The 21492-nt window shown below is 38.0% G+C and overlaps 1 protein-coding gene across 1 annotated transcript in view; it reads left to right on the top strand.

Annotated features, from left to right (window-relative positions):
- The window catches only part of LOC145292796 (MAM and LDL-receptor class A domain-containing protein 1-like), a 497041-nt gene that overhangs the window by 474813 nt on the left and 736 nt on the right, over positions 1 to 21492 (top strand). Inside the window, exons 122-123 of the mRNA XM_080138835.1 lie at positions 14902 to 14977; positions 19228 to 19272. Coding sequence (XP_079994961.1) covers positions 14902 to 14977; positions 19228 to 19272 — 121 coding nt within the window. The remainder of the gene's footprint in view (positions 1 to 14901; positions 14978 to 19227; positions 19273 to 21492) is intronic.

Genomic DNA, 21492 nt, shown 5'->3' with positions numbered 1-21492 from the left:
AAGACTAGTTGTTAAGACTGGAAAAGAAAAGGACAAGATATTCTAGTAAAAAATATAAATTTATAACTTAAAATATTGCAGCATTAAATTTTTTTTTTAATTCAATTTAACATTATAGAATTAATTGTTAATTCTGCAATATTTTAAGTAATAAATTTATTATATTTTTTACTAGAATATCTTGTTCTTTTCTTTTCCATGTTTAAGCTTAACCATATTACTTTTCATGCTCTATTTTTCTATTGTAATATATATATATGTTTATATATTTTCAAACTTGTGCTAACCACTTTTATTAGTGTTTATCCCCTGATATTTAAAATAAAAACTATAGTTTAAGTATTTTTTCTTTATTATAATTATTTCTTTATATTTTTTATTGATTAATAAATATTGTAAAGTATTCAATTTTTATTTTAATCGTCAATTTGTCATTCTTCATTAATTGCTCTATCTGGTATATTGAGCTTTTTATTATTTTAGTAGGATCTAATTTTAAGATATTACTCATCTGTATTTTTGGAATTGTCTTTCAAAAATAATTCTACCAATATATATACTCTTGGAAGTTTTTTAACCTTTAAAACTATACAAAACCCTATTTAATTTTTATTTCTTATCATTCGTTTGAAAACTATTTAGTCAGTAAGTCATTTATTTTTACAATTACTGCATCAACTTGCTCTCCTGAATTCACTATAGTACTAATGTTAATTTAAGGGATCATCAGTTGTTTACCATGAAACAAACAGTATATTAAATCATGTCTCCCCATATATATATATATATATATATATATATATATATATATATATATATATATATATATATATATATATATATATATATTTAATAAATAGCCATAGTATTTTTAACATGATTTGGCCATCAGCTTAGCTGTGGCTTCATATTCAAATTGTAACAAAAGTTTTTTTCACACTATAAAATAATGTATTCACTCTTGGATTCCAGATTCTTCCTCTGGCATCACGGATAAACATTTCATTAATTAATTGATCGACTAATTAGTTAATTGATTAATTTTTTAAAAGATATTTTATTATATCAAAAATGCCTTTGTTTTACAAAAACAAATTATATATATATTTTTTATAATTATTATAAATTATTATATACATTTTTATATATTTTCAAATTCAGACTAACCAGAGATGTTTTTTTTTTTTACTAATGCTTATCCTCTAATGAAAAGAGCATATCTTTGAAAATCCATGGATTAAGGATTTTTCTTTATAATTTCTTGTTTGAATTTTTTATGGATTAATAAATATTCTGATTTATTCAATTTTTTTTTCATCAATTTTTCTTGTTTCTTTATTTGCGCTATCAAGTATATTGAGCTTTTTTTATTATTTTGATAGATTCTAGTTTTTACCTTTAAATATATATATATATATATATATATATATATATATATATATATATATATATATATATATATGTATGAATTTGAGATTGCTATTTTTCAAAGGTAAGGTAACCAGTGAAATATAATGAGGTTAAGACAAGAGTGCTTAATACCAGGGTAGAGCAAGTTACACTTTCAATTGGTCTTTACATAAGCAGTAATGTGTTGCTACACAGTCATGAGCATGTTTTGATCTTTTAGTATTTAGTAACTAGAGAGCTCTTCAGGCAACAACACTTCTATTCAAAAAAGCGTTGTGGCCTGAAGAGGTCTCGTTACTAAATTGTAGAAGACTGAAACATGCTCATGACTGTGTAGCAACACATTACTGCTTATGTAAAGACAAATTGAAAGTGTGTGTGTGTATATATATATATATATATATATATATATATATATATATATATATATATATATATATATATATATATATACGAGGTGCCTCCAATAAGTTTCTAGACTTTTTCATATGGGCACTTTTATTAATAGTACACACATGAAACTCTAGTTCTCTTCGAAGTAATCTCCTCCGGCTGTAATACACTTATTGTACCCTCTCAATAACTTCTGGAATGCCGCATGGAAGTCCTCTTGTGTGAGCGTGTCAATTACCCTCGTGACAACCTTTTTCGTCTCCTCAATTGTCTCATAACGGCAGCCTGTATGGTTTTTCTTGAGCTTAGGGAATAACCAAAAGTCATAGACAGCAAGGTCTGGACTACAGGGAGAGTGAATCATGTGTTTTGATGCCCATCTCGGTTAAATGTTCTGACCTCCTTATTCCTCCCACACTTCTTATCATCCCTCACACTCCCTGCCTTCCTTGAATCTGATTCTACTCAAAAACTGAGGTAATATTCATGGAAGATAGTCCAAAAACAGGCTGAAGTATTCCATACGTTTCTGTGGCATTTTTTTCAAGTTTAAAACAGAATTTTATTCTCGCGTCCAGACTGCATTTTTGAAATTCACCAACTGTGACAATCTGTGTGTAGAATAATCAAAAGAACTGTGTTAGTCAATAACACACAACAACAACAACAATAATAATAATAATAATAATAATAACAGCAATACTTACCAAGGGTCCAGCTTATGCACAAGACAGACATCAGATTGAGCTGGACTGAGGGCTTGTATTTATGTACAAGCATATCCAATCAGGTGATTCAGCCAATCACAATCCAAGGAATAGACTGGCCCATGTGTGCACAATGGAATCTCCCATTGTGCCATAAATAGTTCTCCTCTTTCATGAGAAGTAACTTTAGTCTTTGTCAAGTTATCCACAACTTGAACGCTGACCGAAAGTCCACTACACAATCCAACATGGCGCTACGAACAGGATTCGAGACAGAAGATTGGGAAGACTATTTCCTCAAAGCAGGCATTGCTGCCGATTCCGCCAAGAGCTACGCTGCAACTTTTGTGAAGGAAAAACTGAGGAAAGAAAACCTTCAAGTAATGGATCGAGCCATGCTAAGAGAATTGGGAATCACAACAATGGGAGAAGCTCTGTCTATCCTTCGACAAGCCAAGGAGCCCGCTACCCAGACCACCTATGCTAAGGCACCAGCTGCCAGGCCTCCCCAACTTCATCTCGAAATGACCCCTCAACAATTCAGAAAATTTCGGATTGACTGGGAAGTATTTACCAGAATAACGGACATGCCAACTTCTCAGGCCAATACCCAGTTATACAGTTGCGCTGATGAATCCGTTCAAAACGCAATCATAAATACGTACCCTAACCCAGACAAGCTGCTAGAGATGACGGAAGCATTGGTAACTCAAAAATCAAATTCCATGGTCCATCGGATGACATTTGCAGCTATATCACAGCATGAAGATGAACCCATCCAACAATACCTTGTTCGTCTTAGGTCCACGGCCATAGACTGTAATTTCTCATGCCCCAAGTGCGATCACGGCCTGTCCGACATTTACATCAAGGACCAATTTATCAAAGGGATATCGAATGATACGCTTCAGACCGATCTACTGGCAAAAGCCGGGTTGCTAAAAACTCTCAACCAAAATATTTGTCATGCTGAGGCATTTGAGTCTGCACTACGGGACCAAACCACAATGACTGATACCTCAGACATAGCTACAGTCCGGATGTCAATGTATCGCAAAAAAAAAAAAAACACGGTGCTGTACAGACTAGCAGAGGCAATATTCGCACTAGCTCTACTGCTACTCACAACGATAACATTGCTGATAAAGAACCCCGTCAAACCTGCATAGGTTGCGGTAGTCACCAACACGGTACTCCAAGGACAAGTGCCCGCCATTTAACATGTCCGGCATGGAATCAAATGTGCAACACTTGTGGGAAACTTAACTATTTCTCGGCAGTGTGCCGGACAAAGAAATATCGCCCGGCAGTGATAAAGAGTTTTGAAGACCAAGAAGCTCCCATGAATACACTCATGGCCCATATCACATTCGATCAAATGAGGGGCACCATTATGACTACAGAAGGTGATCTGTTAACTGAAATAAATGCATCAGTAATCCCATTCTCACCAAAACCAGATCCCAGACGAGCTGTCAATATCCCTAGGAGTTGTAGTACAACGCTAAAGGTTTTTCCCGACAGTGGTGCCGCCATTTGTCTTGGGGGACCAAAGCAGTTAATCAAAATGGGCCTCACAGAGATTAGTCTTATCCAATCAAGAAAGATCATACGAACAGTTGGAGGTTTCACACTCATGTGTATGGGTTGGCTACCAGTTGAGTTTGTGGTCAGAGGGAAAACAACTAAACAAGCCCTCTACATATGCAAGGGCATACAACGGCTTTATCTCAGCAGAGCAGCCTGCATCGATGTGGGAATATTGCACAAACATTTTCCAAACCCTTTAGCAGACGTACATGAAGAGGTAGACACCGAGTCTAAAAAGTGTGTAGATCAATTGCCAAATCGCCCCAAAAACCTCCCTTTTCCCGCAACAGAAGATAACATAGGCAAACTTAAGAGCTGGCTCCTAGAAAAGTTTGCCAAAACGACATTCAACAAAGATGGGATATTTCCAGCCATGTTCGGCCCAGCTGCCCACATTCACCTCAAAGAGGGAGCAATCCCTAAAGCCAGGCGTACTGGGTCGCCATTCCAGTTGGCACTGCAAGTGCCACCTAGAACAAAGAAAACAGTCCTGGACGCTGTTGATGGATACCACTCAATTCTCTTAGACAAAGAATCTCAACCATTAACCACCTTCATAACTGAGTGGGGAAGATACATGTATCTTAGGATGCCTCAAGGATATGTCGCATCTGGGGATGCTTACACTCGCAGATACGATGAGATAATAAAAGATATCCCACGCAAGGTGAAGATAGTAGACGATACCCTGCTATATGACTCTAGCATTGAGGAAGCCTTTTATCATACCTTCGATTTTCTGCTCCAATGTGCTAAGAATGGAATTGTGCTCAACACCGACAAATTCTAATTCTGTCAGGATGTTGTACAATTTGGAGGCCTCCAGATAACTTCTTCAGGAGTTACCCCTTCTGAGTCCATGATACAAGCGATACAGGATTTTCCAGTCCCAAGGACAATTACTGATGCCAGATCATGGTTTGGGCTTGTCAACCAAGTAGCCTGGGCATATTCACTGGGTCCAGTTATGGTGCCTTTTCGGGACCTTGTCAAACAAAACTCCAAATTTGCTTGGAATCAAAACCTTGAAGACACATTCAAAGATTCCAAGCGAGTTATAATTCACCTAGTCCAGAAGGGGGTAGCAACATTTGACAAAGACAGAGCAACTTGCCTTGCTCCAGATTGGAGCAAAGAAGGAATGGGCTTCCTACTCCTACAAAAACATTGCCAATGTACCATGGAAAAAGCCCCAATCTGCTGTTCCGAAGGTTGGCATCTGATATATGCCGGCAGCAGATTTTGCACGGATGCCGTGCGCAGATACGCACCAATAGAGGATGAAGCAGCAGCAATAGCATGAGCATTGGAGAAATGCCGTATGTTCGCCATGGGTTCTCCAAACATCATAGTGGTCACAGACCATGAACCTCTGAAGGGGATATTTGGCGATCGTGATCTGAGCAAGATCCAAAACCCCCGGCTCTTTAGACTAAAGGAAAAGACCCTGAGATACAGATTTACCATACAGCATTGCCCCGGGAAGTGGCACAGAGGCCCTGATGCAGTTTCCCGCCACCCAGTGGCGATGGTGCAAGCCCTCCTCGATGTATTTCCAACAAAACCCTCTCAAATGGATATACTGGAGTCTAACAACATAAGCAACATAACAGAGTCAACAGCCTTAATAGCAACATTTGCAGACAGCAGTAATATAGCCATGCTATCACCAGACCTAATTCGTTCAGCAGGTCGTGGCGATCAACAATATAACAAATTAATAGACACAATACAGCAAGGCTTCCCAAAAACACGTAATCTCACTGCGCCCGAAATTCGTGAGTATTGGGAGGTGAGGCACCGCCTTAGCACTGACAATGGTCTAGTATTGTTGGATCAAAGGATCGTCATCCCCAAAACACAACGAAAAAAGGTCCTATACTGCCTGCATTCTGCACACCAAGGAGTAGTCAGCATGAAAGCACGTGCCAACGAATCAGTGTACTGGCCAGGGATGGATTAGGGCGAATTGCATGGTATGCTCAACCATCGCACCTAGTCAACCAAGGGAGCCTATCATTCTAACACGATCCCCAGAGTGGCCATTCCAACAAATCGTCATGGATATTTTTTATATTGGAGATCACACATGCCTTGCCTGCGCAGATAGGCTAACTGGTTGGCTAATTTTATACCGCCTAGAATCAGGTCACACTACTACAACCAAATTGATGTCCATATGCCGACAACTGTTCCAAACATATGGTGCCCCAGAAGAACTCAGCACTGATGGCGGCCCACCTTTCACTTCCAGCACGTTCCAAGAATTTCTGAAAACATGGTGTGTTAGGCACAGATTATCTTCTGTTGTGTATCCCCAATCCAATGGCAGGGCAGAGCTCGCAGTAAAAACTGCAAAGAGGATTGTGAAAGGAAACACAGGCCCCCACGGTTCCTTGGACAATGACAGTGTTGCCCGGGCCATCTTGCAGTATCGGAATACCCCAATCCAAAGCATTGGCCTATCACCGGCCCAATTATTACTTCACCGTCGACTACGTGACTCCATCCCATCACAGCCAATCCTCTACAAGCCTCATCCTGAATGGGTGTCAGCGGCACAACATCGCGAGGAAATGCTCCACCACCGCAATGCAAAAATAGTAGAAAGATACAATAAATATACCCACAATCTTCCACCATTACAAGCTGGTGACACTGTAGCCATCCAAAATCCAGTCAATCGCAGATGGAACACAACGGGCAAAATCATCAGTTCCCTACCAGATCGACAATACCAAATCAGGGTTAACGGATCCGGAAGGATCACACTTAGGAACCGCCGTTTCCTCAGAAAATGCGAACTTAAGCCTGCACCAACCCCAATACCAAGTGCAGCACTAGGACCAACAATTCCCTCAAGCGATACTACATTCTTGCATCTCCCACTATCTCCCTGTAATAGCACATACACAGCAACCAAACCCCAACAACAAACCACACATATATCCCCACGCTTTCGATCAAGGATTCCCCGAGCTCCTTCTAGGTTACTACCACACAACAAACTAGGCCTAAAAGAGAGATACACCTCTCACACAACCCAGCCTACTCGTGGGGGGGGGAAGAGGGGAGATGTAGAATAATCAAAAGAACTGTGTTAGTCAATAACACACAACAACAACAACAATAATAATAATAGCAGCAACACTTACCAAGGGTCCAGCTTATGCACAAGACAGACATCAGATTGAGCTGGACTGAGGGCTTGTATTTATGTACAAGCATATCCAATCAGGTGATTCAGCCAATCACAATCCAAGGAATAGACTGGCCCATGTGTGCATAATGGAATCTCCCATTGTGCCATAAATAGTTCTCCTCTTTCATGAGAAGTAACTTTAGTCTTCGTCTGACTACGACTTCATCGTTCAAAATTTGTTGGTTCGTATATTGTTACTCTGCGCGTTATATTGTTAATATTTTGTTATCACCTTGTTAAATTTGTTATTGCTTATCTTCTTCTTCCCCCGGCACCACTTTTTCAATTACCGGACTCTTTTTTTTTTATTATTTTTTATTTTTTTTTTTTTTTGGACTGTTATCTTTCTCTCCTCTTGTTATACGCCGGCCATGGCATCTGCCAGCTGTGTGCCGACGGTTGAGGTGAAGGAAGATGAGGCATCAGGTGGATGGACAAAACCACCAAAAGTAAAAATTGACGTGGTAAAATTTGTCGAAGACGCAAAGAAATGTGTTGAATTTACAACAGAAACTGGTATTAAGTTGGAACAACCGCGGTTACAGGAGTTTGCTAAGAGGACTATTTCTCTATTTGTAATAGACCGCAAAACAAAAAAATTAATAAGATCAACGAAAGATGTTGTCACCAAATTAATTGCATCAGCAGGTTTAAGAGCTGAGCGAATTACAAAATGTAAAGGATACAACACATGGGCAGCTCTTTTTAAGACGGAAGACGAATGCATAGCGATGACAAAAAAAGAAATCATTACCAATGAGTACGTTCTGAGGATGGAATATTTAGGAAGGCGAAGAACTACAGTGTCCATTTTTGAAGTTCCTGGTGCTGTCCCCGGGGAATACCTAGCCGCTTTCTTACTTAAGTTTGGGGACATAACCGGAATAGAGGAAGGCCATTATAATGGAGTATGGACTTTTGACATTCTGCTTAACGCAGAAGCATTTTTACGTATACCATACTACCTGGAGGCTGGTGTAGAGAAGCTGCCAATCGTGGTCGCAGGCAGAAGACCAGCATGTTGGATATGTGGGGAAGTCAGCCATCTTACTTACACATGCCCCAAAAGGAAGCCAGCTGTAAAAATTATCCCTACAAATGACCGGAAAATAGGTTATGTAGAACCTAAGGACAATTCCCAGACACCAGCAGAAGAGAAAAAAGGAATCACACCTGAGGAGTTTGAAAAGACTTTTAATTCAGAGCAACAATCCCCCAAAAAGAAGGACAACTGGACACTCATCCCTCTTTCAAAAAAATCCCCACCCAAGACTTATGCTAAGTCCCTCTCTAAAGAAGAGAAAATTGAAATTAGAACAAGTAAGGACCCAGGGGGCAATAAATTCAAAACCCTACTTAAACTAAAAGAGACTCTTGATGAGAAAAGGAGAAAATCTGAGGAGAAAGAGTTCCCTGAATCCCTTTTCCCTGAAAAACCGACCTCAAAAGAAAAGCAAATCCCTCGCAAAGCCCCCCCCCCTTAATAAAGCTTCTCTGCCCCATAGAGACACCAAAATGACATCTCTAGGTTCTCCCTCCAAAAAGACCCCCAAACCGTCACCATTCTGCTCGCCAAACAACACGCCCAAGAACACCCCTCCCCCTTCTCCAATGAAAACAGACATGCCCCCTCCTCCCCCCTCAGATAAGAAAAGACATAGAAGCCCCTCTGTAGAGACTGAATCAAGGAAAAAAAAAAAAACCCTTCTTTAATGGGAAGGATGTGTGCAAGATCACGGCGGAAGTAGAGAACATAATGAAGTCCCATAACAGGAAAGAATACAGAAACCTCCTCGCTTTCAAATCATACCAAAAAAAAGACATTACTAACCCTGAAAATTTTAAAACAAACCATATACTAACAGTTGTCAGAAAACGCGAGGAGGCCAAAGGACTATGGACTATGCTGGAGGAAGCAAACTCTGCTTTCAACCTTTATCCTCCAGCAGCCTATTTCAACGACAACGATTTAATCGAAATTAGAAAACGATGTGTTGGACGGGTCCCCATCAAACTCCATCCTTCACTTTATAGGGCAGTTAAACTAACCTTCCCCCTAGACATCGGCGGTCTGTCCCCTGACGGGTCTATCACCACTGAGATGACCACTGGATCATTGGGGACAGCTGTCGGTGTCTTGACACCGTCTATGTTTGATTAGGTTTCTCAACCCTAAGTAACTCAAGATGGCTTCCTTAAGATTAGCTAGTTTAAATGTCCGAGGGTTGAGGGACGCCTCTCGTAAACTTCGAGTTGCACGCGACCTTCAACGCCTTGGTGTGGATATTTGTTGTATACAGGAAACTCACTTCATTCCTAGTGATTATCAGGGTGTGCTCCTTAGAGACTTTCAGCTCTATTCAGCACATTATGATACCCATGCAAGGGGGGTTACCTGGCTAGTTAAGCGCACTCTTGATGCGTCGTGTGACCCTATTTATGCAGATCCAAAGGGAAGATTGCTCGTTCTAGATGTTACCGTAAAGGATGTGGCATTTCGTTTTATTGGGGTTTATGCGCCCAATAACCATGCTGAGCTAGTTTCCTTTTTTCGGCGAATCGAGCCTTTCATGAATTCGTCTCGACGGTTAGTTTTAGCGGGAGACTGGAACGCGGTCCTGGATCCCGAGTTAGATCGCGGGGTTAATACCAGAAGGGATACTAATCAGAACCGGGATGCTAAAGCGTTTCGAGACTTTGTCGACAAGTTTGATCTTGTCGATAAATTTCGGAACGAAAAACCCGGGGATTTAGCATGGACTTGGACAGGTAGACGCGGTTCCGATTCGGTGCAACTTTCGAGTTACATCGATCGGTTCTTAGTTAGGAGAGTCGACTTAGGGCTTTTAGACTGTCCAAGTTTTCATAGTATAGTTTATTCGGACCACAGGCTTGTCCGGGTTCGAGTAAACTTAGATAGTGTTAAACCTAGGATGGCTAGTTACTGGAAGTTCAACACGTCGTTGTTCGATGTGAAGGACTTCTGGGAACAGCTTCTACTAACAATACAGAGGGAATTGACGGGGGCTATCATCGGGAATAAGTGGTGGGGCAACCTTAAAAAAGTCATTAGGTCCTTCGCTGCTGATTTTAGTCGCCGGCTCAAACGTAGTTCTAGAGCAGCGAAAGCGGCGCTAGAAGATAGATTAGAAAGGGCGGTGGAGGAGGGGGATAGTGCTAGCTATACTGTAGTTAAGGCTGAACTGGACTCCTTGGATAACAGGGAGGACCAGGGAGTATTAGTTAGGGCTAGATTAAAAAGAGCGCCAAACGAGGCAACAAACATGGCCGCGTCATTGCGTGCGGAGGAGTTTCGACGTTCTGCAGATCGACACATCGCCAGTGTCACATTGCCGGACGGACGAACCGTAACTTCAAACGACGGAATCTTGGAGGGTTTTCGGACTCATTTTCAGGAACTTTTTACCAAGGAGCCCGGTCTGACTATTGAACAGTTTGACACCTATTTAGCCGACTTTTCTCGCCTGGAGGCGACCGAAGCAGCTAGGTGTGAAGGTAGCATAAAAGAGGAAGAAGTCATTGAGGCCTTGAAACAGGTCGGGCTAGACAGGACCCCTGGGATAGATGGTCTGCCCTACGAGGTGTATTTGAGGCTGTCGCCCATTTTTATCCCTTTGCTGACCGTACTTTTTAACTCCTGGTTTAGGAACGGGTGCATACCTCAGTACTTTACCAGGGGGATCATTAAATTGTTACGCAAAGATAAAAATGGAGGGGATGGGATAGGTAATTTCCAGCCCTTAACGATGTTAAACACAGAGTTAAAGATTTTGGCCAAGATCTTAGCAAATCGTCTGCAGATTGTCTTACACCGTCTAATAAGTCCCGAACAGACTTGTTCTGTTAAGGGCCGGACGATTCAAGACAATTTGCACACGATACGCTTGATCATAGAAAAAGTCGACACAGAAGCCGCGCTGATCAACTTAGATCAGTCCAAAGCATTCGACAGAGTAGACCATCGTTACCTAGAGGCTGTTCTTCGCTCGGCTGGGTTTGGTCCCCAGTTTCGCTCTTGGATTTGCCTCTTGTATGCCAACCCTGGTGCTATGGTAGAAGTGAATGGGGTGAGGTCGAAACCCTTCATGTTAACAAGATCGATCCGTCAAGGTTGTCCGTTATCCCCAATGTTATATGTGCTGGCGCTTGAGCCATATTTGCGCCAGCTTCGGGTGAATCCGGTCCTTCGCGGGATTACTTTGCCAGGTGGCTCTACCCCGGTAAAGTATACCGCCTATGCTGACGACGTGACTGTGCTTGTAACGAGCAGTGCCGAGATTAGAGTCGTTGACATAGAAACAAGTCGGTATGCCAAGGTCACAGGGGCCATAATTAACTACGTTAAGTCTATTGGCTTACGTATCGGTGCCTGGAGGGGTATGCCCCTTCAGGGACCCTTTGGTTGGACTGATGGGCCATGCAAGCTACTCGGCGTCTGGTTTGGCCCCGGTCTCCAGCTGGAGAAAAATTGGTCGGAGGTATTGGAAGCGGTCAAGGTCGCATCTCATTTGTGGGCCTTGAGAAATCTGTCTTTGAAGGGTCGGGCGGAGGTATGCAATTCTCATATCTACCCCCTGATCCTTTACCGTCTATCAGTACTTCCACTCCCGGAGACCACACTAGTTGATCTGGTGCGTGCTCTTTTTGCATTCTTATGGCGCGGAAAGCAAGCCATGGTTACTCGGGAGGTCTGTTACCTGCATCCGTCTGAAGGCGGTCTGGGTATGCCTAGTGTGCAAATACGTAGACACACTCTTAGGCTGATATACCTGGATCGAATGTGTACACCAAGTGAGGGAAACGGTGTCTTCTGGATAGAAGACACTAAGAAAGCCTTTCAGGCTTTGGAGAGTGTGCATTCGGCTAGAGGAGAGGCACACAAGTTGTTCCGAAACGAGTGCCCTTTCTATCGCGAGTGTCGGCAGGCCTTGAGATTTCTTCTACGGGTCCAAGAAAGCCTCTCTGACACCCAGCTGTTGTCTCGCAAGGCGCTATATCGGGCCTTAGTGAGGGGATCCGTTCGAGACGAAAAGATTGAGGAGTTCGGTTTTATGAAGGAGGAGCGCCGCTTAATATGGCCTTGGGCGCCTGGGTCGAGCTGCTTCGATAATTACGAGGCATCACTCACCTGGCTGGTAATACGAAATGCCCTCTGGGTCGGCAAAAGACTTTACGCAGCAGGTTTTACGGAGACACCCAATTGTGTCCGATGCGGAGAATGGGAGGAAGACCTTGATCATGCTTTCTTCCACTGCGCCATTGTTCGACCGTTGTGTGAGTTAGTTGAAGGCTTCACGGTTCGCATGCTGAGCGAGCGGTTTTTTGTGCTGGAGTCGGTTTCCCCGTGCTGCAACTGGGCACCGACCATGAAGAAAGAAGAACGCTATGTTTTTCTGTGTTTACTAGCAGTTATGAGAGGCGTGATTTGGACGACGCGACAGAAGGAGGTTTACGGAGGTGAGACCTTCACTGCTCCCCAGCTTGTCCTCATTTTCAAATATCGATTGAAAATGCGAATTAAGCTGGAGAAGGTGAAACTCACTCCTGTGAATTTCAACGACAGGTGGGTGAAAGTTTCGCGATTGTGTAAAGTGAATGGAGCTAATCTTGAATTTCTTTTTTGAGTGGCTTAGGTTTTTTTAAGGATTTTGGGTGACTTGATCAAACATAGACATGCATCGGACCTCCTAGAGTAGGCTAGTTAGGCATTTTTGTTCGATTTTTAACTTAGCTAGAGTATGCATGCTATCATCGCCCCAATCCCCTTTTTTGGTTTTCCCTGTCCCAGCGTCCCCCCTTTTTTTTTTCCCCACTTTTGGTTCGATAACCCCCAATCCCGGCCCCTTAGGTGACGGATAAACTGTTTTGCCAGAGATGTGGGCCATTTTTGTTGTGTTTGAATAAAGTCAGTTTTCGTGGGACCCACATCTTTTCGACTGGCAAAACTTTTTATCCGCCACAATTAGTAGTGAGGGGGTTCTTTTTACTAACCACCTTTTAGCATTGTATATTTTTCATCCAATTTTGTAAATAAGATTTTTATCCCCCCCCCCCACATCATGTATATATATTTATAACTTTCGGGGTTTAAGTAGGATGTCCACAGAGTGATTCTGGTATTTTGGTGAAAGAGTCTAGTTAAGTTAACGTTATGTTAGTTAGGTCAACATTAACCCCCACCCCCCTTTTTCGGCCTTGTGCCACATTTTTATTTGTGTAATTTTATTTTATCAAATAAAATAAATATTAACTTTAGTTTTTGTCAAGTTATCCACAACTTGAACGCTGACCGAAAGTCCACTACACAATCCAACACTGTGGAGGGTGCATTTCAATTCCTGCTGTAGCTGTTCATTTGAACTTGAAATCATAAAAATTGGTCAGTTAATTTTATAAGATGTATAGCAATAAGATATAGAATTTTCAAGAGTCTACGAAAATTTTAAATGCCTGAACAAAACAGTCTCGAAACTTACTTAAGGCGCCTCACGTATATATATATGACTGCCACCCAACCTATATAGGATAGGCACAACGTAAGTTAGAAATAAGACTTAATGAACATAGAAGAGACATAAAGAATGGGAACTCCTTAAATGCACTTTTCCGCCATTGTGCTGAACATGATCAGTCGTTTAATTTTGATCATGCAAAAATTATCAAATTCGTTGTAGATAGAGCTAAACGAAGACTTCTAGAATCGGCACTTATTTCAAATACTAGCACCATCACGCAAAGAAAAGGTTTCTACAATTTAGCCCGTGTTATAGGAAATATAATAATCAGAGAGCAAAATATGAATACAGATCCTGGATAATCAGCCTATATATCCTTAACCGTCTCTCCTCATATAATTTAAACAAATTAAATAAGATCAAAAAAAAAAAAAAGAAAAAAATTAAATGTGCATGTACATATGTATTTGAATAATCGTTTTAATGTGTATATATAAGCACAGAATAATCCGACCTTTCCGCACGCACATTTATAGTTTCGGCCCAGAATGGGAAGGACTTTAGGATTTTTTTCCTTTTTCACTCGCATGTGGTCTGTAATCGTTTTTCTTCTACATTTTTCCTACGAAATCCTGATGGTTTTCCCTGAAATAGGGACGAAACGTTGATTACTATTTTGTTAATTCTTGGTTTTTCTTCTCAAATAACATAACATCAACCATCGCTTGTATTTTTATTTTATTTTTACTATATATATATATATATATATATATATATATATACACACATACAGTACTGTTTCGCTGTTTCACAACTCATCAGTGTGGCTAGACAGGCATATATATATATATATATATATATATATATAGTCGTATGAACAAGTGTAGTTTTACCATGTAACCATGGCTACCATTTTAATTCCATTTAAAAACATATATGAAGTAATAATAAATATGTAAGTTTAGTATCAATTTTAGAATTATTGAATGCTTAATTACTGAAAATGGCACAAAAGACTATTGTCATCTTTGATGTTATTTGCATGAAACAGTTCAGATAAAATGTATACAAGTGGAATCACTATTTATCTGATCTTACAAACATTTTGCTGTCTCTTTTGCAGGTCTTATACTCCAGAAACTCGTATAGAAGGCTATACAAACCCTGCGTATGACTATGGTACCAACATTCCAACTGACGTAAGTCTGGTATCACTGATTTTTCTTGGTAGTTTCTTATTATTTAAGCAGATATTTTAATTTCATCATTTTGTTCATAATTCATCAATCAATTTTGTACCTAGACACTAACGTTCTATGCTTATGCAATTATCAGTGTAAGAAGTGATAACTACTATCCGTTGGGAGATTCAAACATAGGCACAAAGTCACCCTTGACTCTATGGGCTAATATTTTACCTCCTGGCTACCTGAAATTAACACAGAAATTGAAGGAAATGAAATGCCTATAAATGTCAAGTCCACTGGTATAAACAATAAACAATCAGAAAGTATTCAACAGCAAGAAAGTTGACCATTTTTTTTTCTTAATTCTCTAAAGAGGGCTCAACTTTTTTTTTTCTTAAAATAAACTACAATATTTTTATAAATAAATATTAACAATTGTTTTGGTATCGACAGACACTACTGTTTCTATGCATATGTAATCAGCAGTGTAATATAACACATTAAAAAACGTTTAAAAATTGTATTTAACAGTTAAAAAGTTATTGTTATAAGTTGATCTACTAACATTCTTTTGGGATTTAAAGTTAGAATTTAAATGGAAATGGGCGGTAAAATTATGTATTCCTCAATTAAACTCGGTCACCTTTCCTCTAAACATATTTAATATGAGTTACAAGGGTTATATGGATTACAAGGAATAATCCTGCACATTAAAATAACGAGCAATATATCTGTATATATTATGAAAGTGAATTGGTCTGTCCGTCTGCATGTGTAAAAGGGAGGCTTCATTTCAATCTTTGTAATGATTGATGATAAAAAAAAGGGGAGAAAATGATGGCGTCTGCATGTGTGTGTGTGTGTGTGTGCGTGCGTGCAGAACGGTTTCTATGACACTGTCAATGTTTGATCTACACACTTGAAACTTGAGCTGTAGAACCTGTGAAACCAATTTAATGTGATTTTTAGCCGGTAAAAATATCTGCTAAGGAGCAAAACTGAAAAAAAAAATGGAACTTAGCAAGCGTAAATCGACTTACCCAAGTCCTCTATGCATGCGTAAATATATATTTATACATTTAACTACATCAATTTTTTAAGTTTTGATATGCATGTGTCCTTAAGTCATATGGTAGTGAATACGACTGGAGAGCTGGTTTGGTTTCGATTCTAACTGATGGCATCCAAATCATATTTTTTTTTTTTACTTTTGAAATCATTATTATATATTAGGTATAATATAATAATCAATACAGGATTGGCTCCGACTAGGCAATGCCTGTAGTGTGTGTGTATATATATATATATATATATATATATATATATATATATATATTTATATATATATATATGTGTGCATATATATATATATACATATCTGTGACTTACTTGTAGTTTCATTAAATACTTTTATATGCAAAATCCGATCCTGCATTTTGCTAATGCCTGCCCTCTGATGAGAAGGAGAGTATTTCTTCGAAACTCCGCGGATTAGGACTATCCACTTATCTTGTGCTTCCTTTTTTAAAATTAAATATGTTTTTAACGCTTTTTCAAGATGTCTTTTAACATGTTTTATTAATCATTTGTTCATATATATATATATATATATATATATATATATATACACACACACACACACACACACACTACTGAAATAAATATTTTTCAAATTCGTATTCCAATATAGATATTAATAACACAAACTTCATCTACATCTTTATCTAGTACTACTGAAAGAATAGTGCAGCGCAATTCCTAACAGAGCACAAAATATTAGCGAGTAGAAAAATGTTGGACAAATCTCTTTGTTGAAGACGCACCCCTACTACTGGAAATAATGAACTATTCCATAACGTCACTTCTGTTCATGACGTCATTTCTCGGTAACGAGAACCGTTTTACGAGAGTTAGAGACAGACACACAGAGAGTATGGTCCTCACTACTAGTTCAGCAGTGATATTGCTCAATTATCTTTTTTATGTGTTTTTTGTTAAAAGTGCACTTGAAAGCCAAATCATAACATAATATTTGTTTATTTTCCTACTATTATGCTGTGATTTGGCTTTCAATCGCACTTGATGCGTATTTTATTTTATTCAAATTAAATCAACGTTTGAATATGAACTCACACCCTTGACGATATAAAATTATTTGTTTTTCCCCAATTGCTGTAAAAACATGTTAACTGTGAAAAATATTTCCTCAAACGTAAAAATATACTTGAAGGAAAAGGTAATCTGTATATGTTTTAGTGTTAATTTAAAATCAATAAAATCAGCAGTGATAGATTTTGTTTTAAAACAAAAGCAAATAAAAAAAAATCAAATAAAAAAAAATAATTAAAGGAATCGTTTTTAGCATCGGAAAATAGGCACAAACTTTTCCGATTCCAATAGCGATACCGACTCCAATACCCCAAAAAGTTCCGATTTTTCCGATTAGAAGTGAACATTCCGTCCATCTGGCTTCATTCAATAATTGCATAGGTAAATTTAATTTTTATGGACAAAGAAAGGGAGGCTTAATCTTAATAATGACTGATAATAAAAGAATCATAAGGTCTGCAAATATAAGTTCTATGAGCAAAAGAGAATGCCTACTCCAAAAAACTGTTGGTAAAGAATAAAGGAAAGAATTTCTTTCACTTAAAAAAAAATATTTATTTAAATATTTATTTACTTGTCCATACGTCCAGTGCCACAAAAAAAAAAATCATTGCAAACATTGGTGCTAATGCAGAGAGTGATCCGCGCTATTTTTTTAAATCGTATTTCTACGTTTAATTAAAGTTTTATGATATGTTTTTTAATTCAATTGTAAAGTTAAAGTACAGAATAGGTACAAAACACCCTCCTCTCCCCATGTTAAGAATGGCTTTTTAAATAATAACGTTATTATTTCAGCACGGATCAGTAAGTGCACTAGTACCCAAAACATTAATTAATGAGAAACGAATTACCTCCCTTTACAGACGCTCTTTATAAATTAAAAACCAGTAAAACCATTTTCCCTCCAAACATTAAAAACAAAAAAATCATGTCTATTTACTGTTTCAAATTGGCTATTTTATTTTATAATTTAAAAAAAAAAGGTTACGTTGAGAGAAAACTGTATTTTTTTTTATTGTTTCTTTTTAAAATTTAAATAAAATGTGCAAGTGAATTGACATCTGTTCCTTTATAATTTATACAAAAAATTATTCAGAAAAAAAAAAAAATGTGGTGTGCGTTGAATTTTCATTGACAAAAAATGTAAATTTGTTAAATTCTTTTTAGCTTTAAAAGGTAAAGAATTTACTGAAATATTTTTTTAAATTCGTCGTTATTTGTTTTATTTTATTTTTTTTTAATTCATTTTATTTATGTGTTTCCAAATTGTTTCACTACCATGGAATTTCCACAGGTTTTGCTAGTCTAGTATAAGTTTGGGACTAAAATAAGCTGCTTTATTTACAGATGGGAGGGGGGGGAATGGATTAGTTTAATTTTCAAAGTAAAACTTATTTCACATATTTTCCTATTTGCAATGCCTCCCCACGGGACAGAGTTAGACACGAGGGTCGTTTTTTTAACGTGGAGAAAAGGAACAAAAATAAAAATTATCTCAGTCGTGAAGGATTTCTCCTCCACTGACAGAGAACAAGAAATTGAAGAGCCGTATTTATTTCACATATTTTTGTGTGCAAAACTTTACTCATATATCTTTACTTTTTAGTAAGATTTAACTGGTGGCCGTGAATTAATTCACGTTTTTTTTTATTTTGTTGTTTTTATTGTTTTCTTGTTGTTTTTTCGTTTTTCTTTTTGTTGTTGTTTTTTGTGTTTCATTTTTATTTTTTGTTTGTTTTGGTTTTATTTTGTAACTTTTACCTTGATTAGTTGTTCCGGTTTGTTCAGTAAAATTTACTTTGCGTGTGTTTATTTATTTGCTTCCCCACTGAGCAAATTAGGCAGGAGGCCGTTTTAATTTACTTTGCGTGTGACAGCAGTAGAAAGTCAATTGTTATTGATAAAAATCAATTATTTACTTCTCTTCCGGGCAACACTGAATATCCACGTTCGTGTGTCATCCGGGTTACACTGTACATTAACACAGGCTCTAATTTGTAACCAGAGAAAATCTCTTCTACCCGGTTTTCTTATATTTGAGTCTCTTATATCCGGGTTACACTGCATATTGCATTTTATCATGTGCATGTTTTTTTTTTCTTTATAGCTTTTATCATTGCTTTTTATTTCCTTTCATTTTTTTTTTTTAGTTCTCCATGCAAGAGCTGGAACCGTCCTTTGACGATCCTTCCCAGGTAAAAAAATTGATTAAAATTTCTTCCAATTATTTTTCTCTTTTTCTTGGGGTGCAAGAACATCGATTTAAGAAACACAAATTATTTTTTTTTTATACTCATTACTCATTCACCCCAAACAAGTGACATTGACATAAAGGGATACTATTTTTTGAAATCATGTCTACCGGGGCATAATGTAAGGAGTTGAGAAGCAAGATGTCGGCTCTTATTACATTTACATTTCAACATGTTAGTACAGCTATAGAAGCTGGAAACAGGGTGGGAATTCCAAAGCATAGCATCTCAAGAGAAAAAAAAACTATTAGAGTAAAATGTTATCCAGCACTTAGAAACCTCTACAGTGAAGGGATGAAATTTTGTTGCTTGTCAGTTAGCCAGAGAGTATTTGCACTGAGGGGGCACAAATGCTACAAACTTGTCTCAGTACATTCCATTCAAGTACTTGTAAAACAGGCACAAGAATGCAACGGTAATTTGGAGTTTGGTTGATAGTGTGCGGACTAGTAAATTGAAGACTCTTTTTGGACTAGATGGAGAGACTAGTAACAGATGCACGAGCCCAAATGTGACAACAATACTCCATGCATGGGCAAATGGTGGTTTCGTAGAAATACAGGATACTGTCAAGTGTGAGTAGTTTTCTAGCATGGTAGAGGGAGCCCACCTTATTTGCAGCAGCCTTGGCAATATATTCAATGTATTTGTTCCGATTTATGTTGCATGTGAATGTTAAGCCGAAGAGTTTGAACGATGAGCTTTCGGGTGGAGAGCTTTTAATTATGGCAATCTGTGGTTGAGACGGTTTTGTCATTGTTAAAGAAAAGAAGCTCAGTCTTAGTAGCTTTAAATGTTACCATCCATTTTCTGAGGTTTCAGTCATTACCTTGAATATGTGTACATTTGTTTTTCTCATGCTGTTATAGGGCATGCTTACATCAACAAATATTAAATGTTTATTTTTCAGTAATAAAAAAAAAAATAACTTTAAAAAAAAAAAATCAAACATGTTCGAAAGTCATGTGTGCTGTAGTCATTTATCTGCTTCCCTTTGATATGACATAAGGCAGTGCTGCCCCAAACATAACACACAACACTACCATTTTCAGTTTATAGGCAACTAGCGGAGATACCCGGCGTTGCCCGGTTGTTTAGAGGTATGTGCGTGAAGGGGGAAGGGGGTAAAGAAAAGAATAAACGAAGAAGTAACCCTGTTCAAATATCCAAATAAAAATAAAAAATTCTGTTAAACTTCTTTAAAAAAGACGTGTTCTGAAAAAAAAAAAAAAAAAAAAAGTGCAAAATGAAAAAAATAAAAACAATCAAAGTAAAAATAAAAACGATGTTAAACTTCTTAAAAAAAAAAAGACGTGTTCTGTAAAACGAAAAAAAAAAATACAGCGAAAAAAAAAAAAAAAAAAATGGCATAAATACACCAAATGAAATAAAGCGAAATTCCCTTTCGAGTTTTTTTAGTTAACTAAATGGCATAAGCAAACCTTTGATTCGCTTAAATGCAATGGTGCACTTCATCAAGTAAAAAACAGAACGAAAAGGAACGTTAAAAGCAACTACGAACCCAAACCCGTGTTTCTTTGTACTGTCCCTTGTGAACGGATCGGCAACGGTGTAAGTGGTAGTGGGGGTAGGAGAAATTTATTAGAGAGAAAATATTTTACAACTTCCATTGATTCTAACCGATTTTGGCCATGAACTCTCACCAGAAAAAATATAGGAATCCACGATTATCGAGGAAGTGTAGAGGTAATAGGCCTATAACACATCTCAGATAATGTGCTGCAGTTTGTGCATTTGCATGAATTTTCTTGATTTTCAATTCTATTAAGGTCAAAATCAGAGGGGAAACAATGAGTTCATTTTATATATATAGGGAGGGATAAATACTCTTCAAATAAATAGAAATTTCATTTTTTTTGAAAAGGAGGTTTGCTTCAAAATATATTTTTTTAAAAAAAAATCAGACACTATACCATCTTTGATTTGGTACAATATGTTACTAAATATTTAATTGATACTTACTGAATTCTTTAATACAGAGTGGAACGATAAATTTGTCGCCCTAAAGAAAGCAACAACAGTTTTATTTAAAAAATTTAATGAAACAATTAATTCAGGTAACTTAAGTGTGTAGTAGAACTGACATCTATTCAATGTAGCCACCTCCAGCCTCAATCACCACCTCAATACGGGTTCGGAAAT

The sequence above is a fragment of the Euprymna scolopes genome, chromosome 14 (assembly GCF_053919585.1).
Source record: "Euprymna scolopes isolate OS-2025 chromosome 14, ASM5391958v1, whole genome shotgun sequence".
Taxonomy (NCBI): domain Eukaryota; kingdom Metazoa; phylum Mollusca; class Cephalopoda; order Sepiida; family Sepiolidae; genus Euprymna; species Euprymna scolopes.
Note: the sequence above shows the minus strand (reverse complement) of the source record. Positions and strands in the feature narration are given on the sequence as shown.